The sequence below is a fragment of the Eulemur rufifrons genome, chromosome 16, assembly GCF_041146395.1.
Source record: "Eulemur rufifrons isolate Redbay chromosome 16, OSU_ERuf_1, whole genome shotgun sequence".
Classification (NCBI taxonomy): Eukaryota; Metazoa; Chordata; class Mammalia; order Primates; family Lemuridae; genus Eulemur; species Eulemur rufifrons.
Window position 1 is genome coordinate 59,332,372 of NC_090998.1, and position 19,783 is coordinate 59,352,154.

Genomic DNA, 19,783 nt, shown 5'->3' on the forward strand with positions numbered 1-19,783 from the left:
TTGGCATTTCCCAGTGTAATTTTTAAAATATTATTTCACCCAGAGTAAAATAAATAGCAGGGTTTCTCAGGGATCTGCTTACTTAGTTAGTGACCTGTTTGGGTTGTCTAATAATTAAGAAGGATGGGAATATATGAAATTATTTAAGTCTCCATAGGCTACTAATATAAATTTTAGTTCATTGATTCAACTGGCTTTTTTTAATGAATAGGTTAAAAATAAATATTTTTCTGGTATATATTCATTTGTTAGTATGGTAATAAATTGTGAAACATCTTAGTCCTAATACATAGTCTTTTTAAAAGGTGAAAAATTAATACAATCTGAAGAGAAACCAGAGTATACATATCCTTTTGAACTACTTACAACTTCAACTCTAATTAACTTGAGCTTTCTTCTCTTTTGTGATATGTTGTATAACTTTTTTTAGAGAGAAAACTTACATTCTTGACTTCTCTATAGAATACTCATTTTAGATCTTCATACACCTTCAATTTTAAACTAAATAACTATTGGCTCAGTTGCCTACTACTAATAATATGATTTTAAAACTTAGAACATTTTCCCAAAAAGGGGGTCTAGATTCTGGCAATTTCTTTATATACCTAAATAATTGACAAAATGTCTGCTAACTTGTCAATAATCACAACTCGAGTGGCATTAAGTCTTGAGTACCATCTTATGTATGTCTTATTCAGGCTGTTCTAGTAGTAATGCTAATTGTTTAGAGTTAATGTTGATCTAGACAGAAAGACAAGTTTTTGGATAAAGAAAAACACACTTGAAAGCAGTGCCTCATTCATTCATTGGTGTTCAGATTCCCTTAATGAGTTGAAAAGTCCCCTGGCCCATTACTTAGACATCAGAAAAATTAGACTGATAGTTCATAAACTTGCCTATTTTTAACCCCATAGCTGAGAATAGTGAACAGTTTTTACATGTCATGTTAACTCTTTTATTTAAATATTAGATATGAAACAGAAAATGGTTTATTTATTGTGATCTTGCTCTGTTCTCTAGGATTTAGAGCAGTTTTGCTCAACAGGGTGAAAAATGGCTGATGATAATTAGGCTAGTAATAAAAATATTTTGTGTTACTTTGGAAAATCCCATAACTTTTATGCTTTCATTTTGTTGAATGTAAATATTCTCATTTTTTTTAATATGTAGTCAAATGAAAATGATTTGTAAATTCTAGATACTGCATCAATATGTAAAGTTACTTATAGCATTAATAAATCAGGTTTATGTGTTTGGATATTTTTTTAAAAAGAGAACTTTTTATAAAGTTTAGTGTAATTTTAACATTTGTATATTTTTGTGATCAGTTCACAAGTTTCTTTTCTGTTTTTCCAGTAGCTTTAAATATACTAAGTGTTTTTAAAAAGGTTACTGGGTAAGAATATATAATGATTGGGGACTCTGTGAGGTTAAGCAGCTATAATTATGTAGAGTGTTCATTCCTTTTTCCATCTCACATTAGAAAAATTTAAATCAAGCCAGGTGCGGTGGTGTGTATCTGTAGTCCCAGCTCCTTGGGAGGCTGAGACTTGAGCACAGGAGGATCACTTGAGCCTAGGAGTTCGAGGACGTGGCGAGCTATGATTGCACCCCTACACTCCAGCCTGGGTGACAGCGCAAGACCCTTTCTCTAAAAAAAAAAAAAGAAAAGAAAAATTTAAATCATGAACATGATTTGATTTGCTAGCCTAGGAAATGTGTTCTGTATTTAAAACTAAACAAGAAAATAATGACATGTAGGACTCAATAGTATTATATATTTTAAAAAGTCATCTTCAAGGGGGAAAACATATTTTTGAATAGTGCTAGTAGACAGGGAAAGAATCTTGATTTTAGAAAACTATTTTAAGAGCTCCTAGATTATTCAAGTTAAAAAATTTTGCACAGGCAGATTAATGGTTAAATAATTCTTAAACTGCTTCATAATAAGTTGGAGAGAAATCTCTAAATTAGTATTTCTCGACATTCTGAAATCCATGATTCCATTTCTTAATGATGGAAATCTCACATATCCTCCTTTTTAATTTTGTTTATTGATTATGTGAAAATATATCTGGGAAGATGGAGTAGATGTACTTTTCCCTATTCTTTCCACTAAGAACTGAAAACCCTGGATGATACATACATTAATACAAACTCTGAAAGGTGGAGAGAAGGCAGAGTCACTAGGGAACTCAGCACCTGAAGAATGACAGGGTGGTGAGTTCCCTGGGTTTTCTTTTTCGCTCATCTATCCTAGACTAGGAGCTGACAAAGGTGGCAACTTAGAATCACAAACAGATGCAGACAAAAAAAGACTCAAACAAATCCAAAGCACCACAGAAGAGACAGCCTAGCAAGACATAAAACTTTTAGGAAATGACTGCTTTGCTATAGGCAAACACCAGAGAAAAAAATATGGCTCACCCTAACTCATAGCCACAAAAGCCCATTGGTGAGCCTAGACTTCTCTCCTTGCCTGCCATGTGGTAATGAGGTGCCTCAACCTGTCTTCTGGGGTGGTGTCAGAGAAGGCTGAGTAGGGAGTTGGGGCTTTCTGCTTCATTGGCTGTTAATGAGGTCCTAACCACCCCGCCCCCCCACTTTCCCATATCATTGGAGACCACATGGGGGACAGTAATGAGGCACTCTTATCCCTCCCAGCTAGAGAGGTGTCAGAAGAGGTATAGTGGAGAGCCGGAGGTCCCACCCTTGCCCAGCAATAAAGAGGAGCCCCCTCCTCAGGTGTCAGTGGAGGCTAAATGGGGGATCCTAGACTTCTATCCCACGTGGCATCCTTCCCCCACACCAAGCTGTATCAGAAGAATCCATCTAAAAGACAAGGTTCAGATAACATCTAGAGCCTCATAATGACCAAAATGTTCAGGTTTCAGTTGAACATCACTTGTCATACCAAGACCCAAGAAGATGTGAGACAAAATGAAAAGAGATGCCAACGTCATGGTGACAAAGATATTAGAATTATTTGACAAGAAAGATTTTAAGGCAGCCATCATAAAAAGGCTTCAATGACTAATCATGAACATGCTTGAAACAAATGAAAAACAGAGTACTAAGCAAAGAAATAGAAATACAGAACTAGAATATAAAGAAGAACCAAATGGAAATTTTAAAACTGAAAAATACATTAGCCAAAATAAACTGATTGGATGGGCTCAACAGCAGAATAGAGAGGACAAAGGAAAGAATCAGTGACCTTGAAGATAGAAAAATAAAAATTATCGGCCGGGCGCGGTGGCTCACGCCTGTAATCCTAGCACTCTGGGAGGCCGAGGTGGGCGGATCGTTTGAGCTCAGGAGTTCGAGACCAGCCTGAGCAAGAGCGAGACCCCATCTCTACTAAAAAAATAGAAAGAAATGATATGGACAGCTAAAAATATATATATAGAAAAAATTAGCCGGGCATGGTGGTGCATGCCTGTAGTCCCAGCTACTCGGGAGGCTGAGACAGGAGGATCACTTGAGCTCAGGAGTTTGAGGTTGCTGTGAGCTAGGCTGATGCCACGGCACTCATTCTAGCCTGGGCAACAGAGTGAGACTCTGTCTCAAAAAGAAAAAAAAAAGAAAAAGAAAAAGAAAAATTATCCATTTTGAACAACAAAAGGAATTAAAATAGAAAAAATATGAACAGAGCCTCAGGGACCTGTGGTTATGACAGAAGACCTAAAATCTAACGTTGATGTGATTTGGTAGTCTTGGAAGATGAGTAGAAAGAGGATGAGTCTGACAAAGTACTCAAAGATACAGTGGCTTAAAAAAAAAAAAAAAATCCCCCAATTTGGCAAAAAACAAACCTACAGATGAATGAACTGTAGACCAGGCATTGTGGCTCACACCTGTAATCCCAGCACTTTGGGAGGCCAAGGTGGAAGGATTGTTTGAGGCCGGAAATTTGCGACCAGCCTGGGCAACATAGTGAGACCCTGTTTCTACAAAAAATTTAAAAAATCAGCTGGGCGTGGTGGTATATGCCTGTAGTCCCAGCTACTCAGGAGGCTGAGGAAGGAGGCTCTCTTGAGCCCAGCAGTTCAAGGCTGCAGTGACCTATAATTGTACCACTGCACTATAACCTGAGTAAAAGAGCTGAGACTCTGTTTCAAAATGAATGAAAGAAAGAAAGCAAAGAAAAAAAGAAGAAAGAATCCCTAAAAGTATAGACTTACAAATTGAAAAGCTGAGCAAACCCCAAATAAACTCAAAGAAATCCTCACGGAACATATACTCAAACTTCTGGCAACTGAAGACCAAAAAAAAAAGAAAAAACATTTAGATCTCATAACCAATAAGGGAGAAGCGATTCAAATGACAGTGGATTTCTCTTCAGAAACCGTACAGGCCAGAAGGAAGTGGTACATTTTTCAAGTGCTGAAAGAAAAGAGCTGTCAACTCCGAATCCCGTGTCCAGTGAAAATATCATTTAGGAGTGAAGGGGAAATCAACATTCTCAAATCAAGGAAAACTAAGAGAATTTGTCACTAGCAAACATACCCTAAAAGAATGGCTAATCAAAGTTCTCTAAACAGAAAAGAAATGATAAAAGAAGGAATCTTGAAACATAAGAACCCAGTAAGCAAATTATAGGTGAATATAATAGACTTTTCTTTATTTGTTTTGTCTTCTAAATTATGCTTGACAGTTGACCCAAAAATTATAGTACTGTCTGATGTGGCTCTGAACGTATATAGGGAACATATTTAAGACAGTTATAAATAGGGCAAGACAAGGACATAAAGGGAGGTAAGTTTCCCCTACTTCACTTAAAACAGAGAGAACAGACAGAAAATAAAAACTAAAATTGCATACTTAAACCATACCACATCAATTATTACATTAAACATAAATGGTTTAAACATACCACTTAAAACACAGATGTTGGCAGTGTGGATTGTAAAGTATTTCCCAAATATGCTGTCTATAAGAAGCACACTTCGTATATAATGATACAGGCAAGTTGAAAGTAACAGAATGGGAAACAATATCAAAACTAGGCAAAGGCAGTACAAAAAAAGAAAACTATAGATCAATGTTCCTCATGGATATAGACTCAAAAATCCATAACAAAATATTAGCAAATAGAATTCAGCAATACAGTAGTTGCCCCTGATCTGCAGGGAATATGTTTCAAGACCTTTACTTTAGTGGATGCCTGAAACTGTGGCTAGTACCAAACCCTATGTATACTGTTTTATCCTGTACATACATACCTGTGATGAAGTTTAATTTGTAAATTAGGCACAGTAAGAGATTAACAACAACAATAATAAAATAGAACAATTATAACAATATATTGTAATAAAAGATATGTGAATGTGGTTGGTCTCTCATAATATTGTACTGTATTCACCTATTCTTGGACCACGGTTGACGACAAATAACTGAAACTGTGGAAAGTCAAACCACAGACACAGGCAAGGGGTGGGGAGCAGAATACTGTATATAGAAGGTTTTATACTATGACCAAGTAGGGTTTATTCCAGGGATGCAAGACCAGTTCAATATTTAAATGTTGGTTAATGTAATCTGCCATATTAACAGATTAAAGAAGAAAAATCTCATGATTATATCAATCAGTACAGAAAAAGTGTTTAATAGAGATCAATATCTACTCATGGTAAAAACTCTCAGAAAAATAGGAATAAAGGAAGCTTCCTCATCTTTCTGAAGAACCTTTATAAAACTTAAAACTAACATATAATGCTTAGTTATAAGATGGAATGCCCCCAGATCAGGAACAAGGATATTCCTCATTTCTGCTCTTGTTCAACATAGTGATGGAAGTTTTACCAAGTATAATAAAGCAAGAAAAGGATATTAAAAGGCATATAGCTCAGAAAGGGAAAAGATAAAAGTGTCCCTGTTTGTAGTTGACATGATCGTCTACATAGAAAACCCCAGGGAATCTACAAAGAAAACCTCTTAGAACTAATAAATCAGTTCAGCAAGGTTGCAGGATGTAAGGTAAGTGTGTAAAAAATCTATTTTAAATCTATATATTTGCTATAAACATGTGGACACTGAAATTAAGAATATGAGTTAGAATGTCTCAAAAAATTAAAATACTTAAGTGAATCTAACCAAAAATATGGTGTACTTGTATACTGAAAACAAAAAGTGCTGATGAAAGAAATCAAAGATAATTTGAATAAATGAAGAAGCCTACTGTGTTTATGAATTGGAAGACTCAACATGGTAAATATGTCAGTTATCTCCAAATTGATATATAGATTTAATGTAATTCCTATCAAAATTCCAGCGGGAGATTTTGTATATATTAACCAAGATTATTATAAAATTTATATGGAAAGGCAATGCACCTAGGATATATAAAACAGTTGTGAAAAAAATTATATAATTTCTAGACCTGTTATAAAGCTGTACTAATCAAGATGCGTGGTATTGCTAGAGGGATACTCATAAATGAATGGAACAGAATAGAACCCAGAAATAGAACCACACAGATATGCCCACTGACTTTTGACAGAAATGATGCAAGCAATTTAGTGGAAGAAAGATAGCCTTCTCAACCAATGGTTCTGGAGCATTTGGACATCCATAGGCAAAAAATAAAATAAACTTCTACTTAAACCTTATAAGAAAATTGACTCATGGCCGGGCGCGGTGGCTCACGCCTGTAATCCTAGCACTCTGGGAGGCCGAGGTGGGCGGATCGTTTGAGCTCAGGAGTTCGAGACCAGCCTGAGCAAGAGCGAGACCCCATCTCTACTAAAAATAGAAAGAAATTATATGGACAGCTAAAAATATATATAGAAAAAATTAGCCGGGCATGGTGGTGCATGCCTGTAGTCCCAGCTACTCGGGAGGCTGAGGCAGGAGGATCCCTTGAGCTCGGGAGTTTGAGGTTGCTGTGAGCTAGGCTGACGCCACGGCACTCACTCTAGCCTGGGCAACAGAGTGAGACTCTGTCTCAAAAAAAAAAAAAAAGAAAAAAGAAAATTGACTCAAAATGGTTAACAGACTTCAATGTAAGATGTAAAAACTATAGCACTTCAGAAAAAATCATCAGGGTCTAGGACTGGGCAATGAGTTATTAAACTTGCCATAAAAAGGAAACATTGACAAACCGGACTTCATTAAAATTTAAAACTCTTGCTCTGTGAAAGACTCTGTTAATAGGAAGAAAAGATAAGGTGTAGACTGGGAAATGATGATTTGCAAGCCATATATCCAACAGAAGACTAGTATCCAGAATATTTAAAGAACTCTCAAAACTCAACAGTGAAAAATCAAACAGTTCAATCAGAAAATGGGCTAAAGACATGAAGAAATATTTTACCAAACAAGGCATACAACTGGAAGATAAGCAACAAATCTGACCCAGAAATCCTACACATAGGTATTCCAAATGAAATTTATGTTCACACAAAAACCTATATGGAAAGGATTATAATGACTTTATTCATAATCACCAAAAACTGGAAACAACCTTAATTTGTTGGATAAACAAACTGTGGTATATCTATGCAGTGGAATATTACTCAGCATTAAAAAGGAGCAAATTGCTGATACATAAAACAGCATAGATGAATGTCAAATGCATTCTCTAAGTGAAAGAACCCAGACTTAAAAGGCTATATTTTTTATGATTCCATTTTTATGGCATTCCTGCAAAGAAAAAGTTTTAAGGACAGAAATCTGATTAGTGGTTACCTGGGGCAGGGACTCTAAGGCATTGGGAAATTTTAGGGCTTGACAGAACTGTTCTATATCTTGATTTTGGTGCTAGCTATATCACTGCGTATGTTAGTCAAAATTTAGAGAACCGTACACAGGAAAGGGTAGATTTTACTATATGTAAATTAAATATATTTTTTAATTTTTAATATTTTAAATTTTTAAAAATGAAAAAGTGTGGCCAATGCTGAGGGAGAACAAATATCCTGACTAAAAACAAGCCAAATTAAAGATAATTTTAGAAAATCCTTTTTCAGATGACACTATGTCTGCCTTTTCTCCCTCTAGTACCCCATGTACTCTCTCCTCTGAGCTATAAATCTCTAATATCTTGATATAAAGTTCACAGACAGTAGGAAAAATTGGATTAGTTATTTTAATATGGCATAAAATTAAACTCTGAAATTGGTGTTTAATTATTAGTCTAAGTTAAAATTACACATTTAGTTTAGAAAATGAATTACAGTGGCCAAGTTAGGAAAGATATGATCATTTATATGAAAAAATATTTATTTTACTAGAAGCCAGCAGTTAGAAAGGGGTCTTAAAAATGTATAATATAATCTTAGCCTTGAGAAAGGTAAATGTTCAATGAAGAAAACAATATTTATGCTCTGAGCTTTATTGACCACAGCTGGAATATTTTACATAGTTTTGTCACCTAAGGTAACTCAAGAGAGACTTGATAGCTGCCTGTAAGTTTTTGAAGGGCTTACTTTGTTTTACTGTTAAAAAAAAATTGTGACAGATGTTACAAGGAGGCATATAGGTTTTACACTTACAAGTGTGGACTTTCCAACAACCAGACCCGTAGAGAAATGAAATGGAACTACCTCTGGATTATTGAGCACTCTGTCTTGATACATGTTCGGAAGTACATATCTTCACTCTATGGATTTTAGGAGCCTGTACATTGTTTGATTTTATTCTTTATCTCATTTTAAGATTTTAATATACTGTTTATAATTTGAAATGTCTTCTCCAGGCTAAGCATCCTCAGGTTTCCTTACTGATATTGTCATTCTGATTCTTGTCTCTCTCTAGTTATCAGTCCTCCTGTTAAAATGGGCTGGTATTTGTCATGAACTGTTTTCTAGCCAGTCCACGTGTTAGCAGGGAGTCTGCTGTCTTCTGTATTTGACCATAGAACCCACTCCTATAACATCTATTCTCATTTTCCACAATTTTAACAAAGATCTTTTAAATTGTTTAATGCCTGTCTCCAGAAGACAGACACCAGTACCTTGCATAGTACCTGCACATAGTAGGCAAATTTGAATGAATGAATTTCACCCCATTGCGTGCCTTCACAAAGGTAACAGTGGTTCAGACTAAGGTTACTTGAAACATGCAAAAGTTTTCTAATTGTTTGTTTCTGTACAGGAATTTCGGCAGAAAGTAATGCTAGGAACTCCTTTCCTAGTTATTTGGCTGGTTGGGTTTATAGCAGACCTAAATATTGATTCTTGGCTCATTAAAGGGCTAATGTATGGTGGTGTTTGGGCTACAGTACAATTTCTTTCAAAGTAAGTGTGTTGTTCTTAACTACATCTGTAACTGTATATGAGAATATAATTTGTACCATGCTGTATAAAATTAATGTTTCGTATGTTTAGAATGCTGCCTTTATGTAGTATGTTTGATCTTAATTTATTGTTTAAAGAATTTTGAGACGTTCATATGTGAAATCTTTGAGATTTTTTAACATTGTTATTAAAATGATTCTGAAGGTTCTTTAATGACAAAAGTCTAGCATATAATTTTTAAGACTAAAATCCAGTTTTAGAAATATCTGAAGTATTTCAATGGAAGTAGACTTGAGTCTGTTGAACTCTAAATGTAATATACATATTATTTGTTTCTAGATATTTATAATACTTAATCTCACCTTTCTATTGTAATTATATTTTCTTTGGTCATAGGCAGTAAGCAAGGAAGAGATTTGATTTTAGTAGCAGGGTAAAGTCTAAGGATGATTATGAAGTAGGCTTAGTTTGATTTTTTTTTTTTTTTTGAGATAGGGTCTCACTTTTTTTGGAGACAGGGTTTTTTAAATTATTTATTTATTTTGTTGAGTTGGGGGGCTTAGTTTTAAAAATTCTTTTCTTCATCTTTTTTCTTTAAACATTATGACCATTCATTGCCTTTTCCTCTTGTCCTTAGGTCACATGGCCCTAAAGTTGCCCCAGCTAGCAAACCTAGGCAGATGTCTATAGTCGAAAACTTCCCATCTAGTTTCCCTTCTTTTAATACCTTTTTTTCACCTAAATTTTATAAAAGCATTCTGAAAATAATTTACACAGAGATGAGAAATGATGTGCTAATGTGTTAACTCTCAAGAAGGGGCTTAATTCTAGTTAATTAATCTCAATTGTTGTATTTCTAGGAGCTCTAAGAGATTTTATCAACAGGAAGTCACTAAGAGTTCTTAGTATACACGGAGAGTTGATTCTGTTTATTTAATAAAATTTACTAGTGCTTATTTTTTCTGAATTTTAAGTATTATAAACACAAACCTTCAATTTTACTAAATTATCCACTTCATTCTATTTGAAAAGATGTCCCCCAACTTTATCTAGAGTGTGTAGGTAAGGAGAAATAATGATGAAGCAGAGGAAAACCTGAGGATTGTTTGTACTTATTTGTACTCAAATTATAACAGATCTTTGGTGCATAACATGCTGGATGATAGTTACTATATAAAGTAAATTTTTGACTTAAGAGAATAGGAGTACACTGAAATTCTGAAGTCAAAGAGTATATGAAGTATATTAATTCTTGGAGAATTAAAAGGAACTTCAAAAGCTTGCTGAATCATTCAGCTGTGAACTCATTTACTATTGATGACTATGAAAAGTCTCAGTATTTAAGCATCTTGAACTCTGGAATCTGGTTAAATCAGTGCTTACTATACAGAATGTGTGTAATTTTCATTTAAATATTCATTTTTACAATGAAATATAGGGCTTATAATTTATAAAACTTTTGTTTTACAGATCCTTTTTTGATCATTCAATGCATAGTGCATTGCCCCTTGGAATATATTTGGCAACCAAATTCTGGATGTATGTGACGTGGTTCTTCTGGTTTTGGAATGATATCCTTTGGTTATAAAGTTCATACCTAAACAAATTCTGCTTGTTATTTAAACAAACATTTAATAATAATTTGACATTAGGACTGAACTACTCATGATTTGCTATATTACAACAATATTCCTAGAAAAATGAGTGAACTAATATAAATGTTTTTAAATGTTTCATTTAAAGGGTTGTTTTGAAAGCTGCTTTTAATAGCATAAATAATAATAGCTACCACTTACTGAGTCTTTAAAAATCACTTTTTAAAGTACTTATTTAATCCACATCCCGTAAATTAGTATTGTTATTTCCATTTTATAGATGAGAAAATTTAGGCTTAGGGAGCCCAAGGTCATTTAGCTAGTCTCTGATAAGGATGGGACTGACATATGTATTTGTCTAACTCTAAACATATCCTAACTATAATTTTAAATTTCAGTATCAAACTTTTTTCTAAATATTTTCTTAATATCACAACTTTCTTTGTTGCAGTAGGTAAGAGTTTATATTCTCTTAAAAATATTTAGTCTCTTTTGCTTCCTGAAAAGCATGCAATGCTGTATCTTTAAACATTTGCTGACTCTAGCAAATTATCAGTGTAGTATACTTTTTAAAGGTAATGTAATTTGAAATTTTGTGTACATGTGTGCATATCAGAGAAATAAAGCCAATATCAATTTTTGATCTTTTTACACAGAAAAATTTCAATCAGCAAGACAGACTGATTTATTATAATAAAGGTACATGTTTTATGAATGTCTGACAAATCTTTTTTCAAAACATTACTATAAAAAGTATATAAGAAATGTTTTGAATGGTATATAATTTTTGGTGACTTGTCACTATCTAGAAACAATTTTAGTACCTTGTTTCAGTTTACAACCTTACATATTATAATATTTTTATAAAGTGGCCTTGTGTTTTAGTTGAAAAACAAAATGTGCTTATTTTATTTTTGATACTTGAAGCACAGAATAAATACATTTATAATTTTTATATTTTTATTGCATTCAATTACCTTCAGAAAGTATAGTACTTTTATTAATAAACATTTTCTTAGTGTAAGTATCAAGTTCTTCCTCATGGCAGTTTTCACTAGTTAATTCTGGCCTTGTATTATACTTTGACATAAAAATTATTCCTCAAGGATATATTAAGCATTAGAATTGCCATATTGGACCATTTAGTGAGTAAAAGAAATCTGCTTGTTTTCATTACCTCATCTATTTTAAACTTGTAAAAAGCACTGACCTCTGAAATGACTTTAGTATTCCAGACATATTTTCTAACTTTGTGTTTCCTAAATTGGACATTAAAATTTGTGTTCAAGAGAAAAAACTAAGATTCACATCTCTAAATAATTTTAACCTGTTGTTATTCTCCTAATCTGTGGATAAGTGCTGAGAAGCGGGAAATTTAGTAAATTATGAATAATTTAATAATGAAAACTTAATGTTAGAGAGTATTATATAGTATAATTTGAATTTTTTCTTTTTTTCTCTTTAAGTGGAAATATTATAAAATAGCTATGCAAGTTTCCAAAGCTGGGGAATTGGGAATATGAGAGAGAAATTTTGAAGGGAAGGCCAGAACAATCAAGTCTGTTTAACTTGCCTTATTTGAAGAATTCTGCTTTTAAAATAGATTGGTATATATTTCATTTTTTAAATTCATTGAGTAAATTGCATTTGTTAATTTAATTTTTCAAATAAAAATTGTAGTATGAGAATACCAAGCTTTATACTTACCTATCTGTAAAAGAGGAATGATAGTAGTACTGTCTCATAGAGTTCTTGAGAAGATGAACACCTAAGGACACATTTGACATGTAAAAAGTGTTAAATAAGTGCGTCTTACTTATGCATGACTTTTAAAATCTAATTTAGTTTATAGAAATGCTGTTGATTTGTGCATATTAATTTTTGTAACCTGAAACTTAAATTTATCGATTCTACAGCCTTTTGGTGGAGTTTTTAGGGTTTTCTAGGTGTAAGATCATATTGTCAGCAAACAGGGATAGCTTGACCCCCTCTTTCCCAATTTGGATGGCCCTTTTTCTTTCTCTTACCTGATTGCTCTGGCTAGGACTTCCAGTACTATGCTGAATAGAAGTAGTGACGGTGGGCATTCTTGTCTTGTTCCAGTTCTTAGGGGGAATGCTTTCAACTTTTCCCTGTTTAGTATGATGTTGGCCATGAGTTTGTCATATGTGGCTTTTATAATTTTGAGGGATGTTCCTTCTGTGCCTAGTTTGTTGAGGGTTTTTATCCTGAAGGGGTGCCGATTTTATTGAATGCTTTTTCTGTATCTAATAAGATGATCATATGGTCTTAGTTTTTACTTCTGTTTATGTGGTAAATCACATTTATTAATTTGTGTATGTATAATGAACCATCCTTGCATCTCTGGGATGAATCCCACTTAATCATGGTGGATTATCTTTTTGATATGCTGTTGAATTTGGTTTGCTAGTATTTTGTTGAAGATTTTTGCATTTATGTTGATAAGCGATATTGGTCTGTAGGTTTCTTTTTTTGTTGTGTCATTTCCTGGCTTTGGTATCAGGGTGATACTGACTTCATAGAATGAGTTAGGGAGGATATTCTCCTTCTTGATGTGGAACAGTTCAGTAGAATGGGTGCCAGTTCTTTTTTGTAGGTGTGGTGGTGGAATTTGCCTGTGAATCCATCTGGTCCAGGGCTCTTTGGGGGTGGGGGGGTGGGGAGAAAGCATTTTTTATTAAGGTTTCAATCTCATTACTTGTTATTGGTCTGTTCAGGATTTCTATTTGTTCCTGATTCAAGCTTGGAAGATTGTGTGTTTTTAAAAATTTATCCATTTCCTCTAGATTTTCTAGCTTGTGTGCATAGAGATTTTCGTAGTATTCATGGATGATATTTTGTATTTCTGTGGTATCAGCTGTAATGTCTCATTTTTCATTTCTGATTGAGCTTGTTTGGGTTTTCTCTATTTCTGGTTATCTAGCTAGAGGTGTATTGATTTTGTTTATCTTTTCAAAGAACCAACTTTTTGTTTTATTGACTCCTTGTATTGTTATTTTTTTGGTTTCCAATTCGTTTAGTTCTACTCTGAGATTTGTTATTTCTTCTGCTAGCTTTGTGTTTGGTTCATTCTTCTTTTTATAGTTCTGGAGGTGTGACTTTAGATTGTTAATTTGTGATCTTTCTGTCTTTTTGATGTAAACATTTAAGATGATGAACTTTCCTGTTAACATTGTTTTTACTGTATCCCATAGATTTTGAATGCTTATGTCATGATTGTTGTTTAGTTCGAAAAATCTTTTGATTTCCATCTTAATTGCCCAGGACTACCTCTCTTCATGACCGCGACCTCTTTTCTGTTGCTTCTACCATTTTCTTCTTGCAACTCATGGCAACATATATAACTAAAACTGATTTAGATCGGTTTTGAAAAGTAGAATTACAGTTGATTTTCATTATTCTCAGTAGTTATATTCTAGAAAGTTGCTGCAAGCACTAACTTACAAGAGAAAATACTGAACCATTTTTCCTAAGGGAAATAAATACAGGGTTAGGGTCCTACAAGGCAGGTCACATTTTCATCAACTGGTCAGTATATAACCTTGTTTTACATTTGTTTCTGTTTTTAAAAACCTTATTTAATATACATTGAATTCACAATCAAGAACACTGTAACTTACACCTAAATGAAGCTTATCTGACCCATATATTTTCTCTGTAAGGCACTTCACAGCCTCCTTGTGCTTAGGAACATGAAATAGCACTTCAGCATTGCACTTCAGGGTCCTTTTAAATAGCAAAATCAACTGAAAGCACAAAAATGTGGCATTAAACCACGAAAAGGATACTTGTTTACAGTATGAGAACTAAAATAAGAAGTCAGACAGAATGTTGCCTTGTTCACCCTCAGCTGAGAATGGGCGCATTGGTTGACTCGAATTTTCCACTACCTTGTTCATGTCCACTGAATGAGTGAAAAAGTGCTATGAATATTGATTTTTGGGGTTACAAATAAATTTTAGCAAGTAGGTCTGAGGATCAAGTGCATGAACTTTGTTTTGGTTTCCTGTGATAACCCAACTTAATAGGTTACTTAATAGGTGTTTTTATGGTAATAGTGAATTTTACATTGATACAAACTATTTGTTTTAATAAATAAGTTTTTACTTAATGTTCATTAAGTAATGATCTCCCCATACACCTTATATTTATTCAGTGCTTTTTGGTTTATAGTTTCTTCAGATATGTTATTTTATTTGGTTCTCAGAATAATTCTTTGAGATTAAAAAAACCCACACAAATCTTAATGCTATTTTCTAACTGATGGAAAGATTGAGGCTCAGAGAAGTTATATATTTTGCTCAAAGTCACAGAGGGAGGTGTTAATAATTACCAAGAGTTTGTTGTAGGACCCAGCTTTCTGACCTGATTCAGTGTGTCTTCAGATGTCCTTATATTATATTCTGCACGTAATTTTAAGATCGTAAAACATCCTGGAAATCAATTTGGCAACCCATAGAAAGATCTTTTAAAATACCCTTGATCTCTTAATCATATATAAATAATCATATGATCAAAGATTTATTTGCAAGGATATTTCTCACAGTGTTATTTATAATAGGGAAACAATGGACACAATCTGAATATCTAACCTAACTAAATAGGGGGATAGTTTTATCATTTATGCTATATATGGAATGGTATTAAATAACCACTAAAATGGTTTTCTAAGACTTAATAATATGGGCTCATATATAAGATAGGATGAATTAAAAATACTAAATTATATTTACAGAGTGGTTCTAATTTAATATGCGCAAAGGAAAAGAGCTGGAAATGAGTATATGTAATTTCAGCAGTGGTTATCTCTGGGTATTGGACTGAGTGATTCTGCTTCTTATCTATTTATTTGAAATTTTTTTTTTCACTGGCCTTGTTTCTTTTGTAATAATTTAAACAACTCTATAATCCACTGACATAGCCAGTATAGTCAGTGGTTTATAGCAGCAGTCCCCAACCTTTTTGATACCAGGGACCAGTTTCATGGAAGGCAGTTTTTCCATGGTAGGGGGATGGTTTTGGGATGATTCAAGTACATTACATTTATTGTGCAGTCAAACTTCTCTGCTAATGATAATCTGTATTATTCGTAGCTGCTCCCCAGTGCTAGCTAGCATCGCTGCCTCAGCTCTGCCTCAGATCATCAGGCATTAGATTCTCATAAGGACTGCGCAACCTCGATCTCTCATATGTGCAGTTTATAGTAGAGTTTGCACTCCTATGAGAATCTAATGCCGCTGTTGATCTGACAGGAGATGGAGCTTATGCAGTGATGTGAGTGATGGGTAGTGGCTGTAAATACAGATGAAGCTTCGCTCACTAGCCACCACTCACCTCCTGCTGTGCACCTAGTTCCTAACAGGCCATAGACCGGTACCAGTCTGTGGCCCAGGGATTGTTGACCACAGTTTTATTGTGTTGGCACCACTTTTGGAATATTGATAATAGGTTATTAGGAATTCTATATCTGAAAATGTTATTTTTCAATCTGATTTTAAGCTAAATTAAGCTTCTCTAAACCCAAAAAAGATGTGAATAATGTCTAGAATCTGGGGTGATGATTACATACATAAAAATGAAGAATGTGCAGAATTATCATTTTCTCCATTCTCCTCTGCATTTTCCTTTTATGCATTTTTCCCTGTAGGTTACTTGTCAGACTTCTCCAATTTTCTTCGTGTCTCTTCCAGTTTCCTTTTAATACCCTCAGCTTTTTAATACTTATTTTCAGATATCCAATCATCACCTTTCATGAATTCCAACAGTATTGCTATAAATATTTATATATCTTTTTCATGCACACATTCTGAAGTCATTAAAGGTACTCTCTTATTTATGTTCTTAATCATGTGCATTTGACTACTGTAAATGAATGATGTGAGGGGAGGGATTAATATCTTCCTTTTTCCCTATTGGAGAGCTCATTGTTCCGGCATACCTTTTCTTCACTCAGTTGCATTCTTAACTTTGATATTTATCAAGTTTCCTAGATACTTTATTCAATTTATTAATCTGTCTGCCTGTACTATTACTGTAGAAGCTTATATACTATAGCTTTGTTCTTAAATTATGATATCTGGTAAGGGCAGTTTTCCTAAGTTTGTTATTTCTCAGAGAAGTCTTAGCTTTTTTTTTAGCCTTTTGCTCTTCCATTTAAATTTTTTAGAATCAGCTCTTTAAGTTCCAAAAAAGCCTAATGCAGTTTTGATTGAAATCTGTTTAAACTAGATTGATTTAGAGAAAGTGACTACTTTTAGACCTTTGTTTTTTTAATCAAGCCATAATTTTTATTTATTTAATTTTAATTTTTTTTTTTTTTTTTTGGAAACAAGGTCTCACTCTGTTGCCAGGACTAGAGTACCAGTGGTGTCGTCATAGCTCACTGCAACCTCAAACTCCTGGGCTCAGGTGATCCTCCTGCCTCAGTCACCCGAGTAGCTGGGACTACAGGTGTGTGCCACCACACCCAACTAACTGTTTAAAAATTTTTTGTAGAGATGGGGTCTTGCTGTGTTGCTCACCTGGTCTTGAATCCTGACCTCAAGCAGTAGCCCCACCTTGGCCTCCAAAAGTGTTGGGATTTCAGGTGTGAGCCACCGTGCCCAGCTGAAGTCATGTAATTTCTTATGTAGAAGTCTATTCCACTTGTTAGATTTATTTCTAAGAATTTAAATTTTTTTCTACTATGAATTTTATCTTTTTAAAATTTTAATTGTGTCTGGTATATAGAAATGTATTAATAGCTGACTTTTGTATACTGATTATTTTTAGCAACCTTGCTAAAGTCTTTTATTTCAAATAATTTGTCTGAGGTCTTTTGGATTTATGACAGGAATAATCATGTATAAATAATGAATTTTAGTTTTCTTTCTACTCTTTATATTATTTAATTCCTTTACTGATCTTATTGCATTAGCTAGATATCAATACACTGTGGAATACACACAGAATAGGTATCCTTCTTTTGTTCCTGATTTTAAAAGGAATCCCACCATTGATTGTGATGTTTATTTGTATATTATAGGTAACTTCCATTCCTGTGCCCCTCTTTTTTTGGCCTTTCGTGAGTTGTATATAGTTTTTTATTTAATCTTTTAATATTAAATAATAGATTTTTCTAATATCAAACCATTTATACATATCTGGAGTAAACATACTTGAGCATAATGTCTTTCTATACATTGCTGGATTAAACTTTTTACCAGTTTTATATATTATATTTGTAAATTAGATTTCTTATAATTTTTTTAATGTCTTTGTTATGTTTTGATACCAGCATGATATCATCCTCATCAAATAGGTGGAGAATTGTTCTCCTTTTTATATTCTTTAAAAAGATTTGGGTTAGTTAAAATTATTGATTTCTTAAAAGTTTATTAGACTTTGTAAAACCATTTTAGCCTGGGGTTTGCTTTACATGAGGTGTTTTTTTGTTGTTTTTTTTGCTACTCAGTTTCTTTGTTATTTACAGGTTAATTTTATAATTTATTGAAGAATTTTATAATATATGGGTTATTTGACTCAACTTTATACTTAACATATTTTAGGGATTTGTCCATCTCTTCTGTTTTCAAATGTCTTACATTTTCTCTGTTTTTTAAGCTCAGATGCTATTTCTCTTTTCTCATTCTTTGTATTAATTAGGGCTGTCCATTTTTAGTTAATCTATTTTATTAGATTTTTCAAAGATACAACTTTAGGTTAACTCCTTTCTATTTATTTTCACTTTCAATAATTTTGATTTCCTTTTGTCTACTTGTTCAGTTTTTTTCTTCAACCTCTTAATTAATTTAATCCTTTAGTTTTCATTAAGATTCAAAAGTAACACTTTAGAAACATTTAAGGTTAAAAAGTAACACTTTATGTACTATTTTAGCTTAATTTTATATGTAAAATCAAACTTATTAACTGGGTTGCTCAAGTCAGTATATCTTTACTAAATTTTTACCTATTTACACTATCATTTATTGAGAATTGTGTTAAAGTCTCCCACTGTGTTTGTCAGTTTCTTTTTGTGGTTCAGTCAGTTTTTGTTTTACCATATATTGGAGTTACATTGTTAAGTGGGTATAGGTTTAGAATTATTTCTTTCTAATGAATTGAACCTTGTATCAATCTGCAGTGATCCAAGGTAAAAAGCATCAACAATGAATATTTTAAGTAGTATTTGCTTTAAACCTTACTACGACATTAAATTTTAGAAATGTCTTGTAAACAGCATATTGCATATAGGGATAGAGAAATCTCAAAGAGTGGACATGACATTTCTAAACCAATTTACCTCTAGATTTGTGCTTATTTATTATGTCTGGTCTCCAAGGGGTTCTCTTACTCTACTAGCAGCTCAGCAACACATTGTAGAAGATATTAAAAAAAAAAAAATTTACTCAGGAGGACATTCTTTATCATTGAGATTGAAAAACAACCAGTATGTTTCAGAGAATGTTAATCACTGTCCCTCAGATTTTCTTAATATACAGTATGTCTTTTCAGTATGCGGTATGTAAAATGGAGATTTTATTTGTATATTGTGTATATAATATGTGAAAATGAAGGTTTTCCTTCATTTTTTTCTGAAATTTTTCTCTATTACAATCTCTGAATTCTTTTCTGTTTCCTACTTCAGGGATAAAATTATCCATATGTTGAATTATCCTTGACTGTCATCTGTGTTCATACTCTCGCCGCTATTGTTTTGTCCTTTTCCTCATTTACTATGATTGTTATCGTCTTTTTACGCTCCTTGTATTTATCTTTATAAATTTTTAGTTCGTTTATTATGTAATGTTTTGTTTCGTCTCTGTTTTCTTATTTGTGGAATTACCCTTTTCATGTGGTTCTAATTGTTGTATCACCTTATCGCTAATCTCTTATAGAACTCATGAAACATTTTTGGTTAATTTGCCTTTGTCCTTAGGTTTTCAGACT

At 33.2% G+C, this 19,783-nt stretch overlaps 1 protein-coding gene across 1 annotated transcript in view; it reads left to right on the top strand.

Annotated features, from left to right (window-relative positions):
* Positions 1-19,783, top strand: part of ZDHHC17 (zinc finger DHHC-type palmitoyltransferase 17) — an 85,329-nt gene that overhangs the window by 51,472 nt on the left and 14,074 nt on the right. The window contains exons 9-10 of the mRNA XM_069489582.1: positions 9,097-9,239; positions 10,710-10,810. Coding sequence (XP_069345683.1) covers positions 9,097-9,239; positions 10,710-10,810 — 244 coding nt within the window. The remainder of the gene's footprint in view (positions 1-9,096; positions 9,240-10,709; positions 10,811-19,783) is intronic.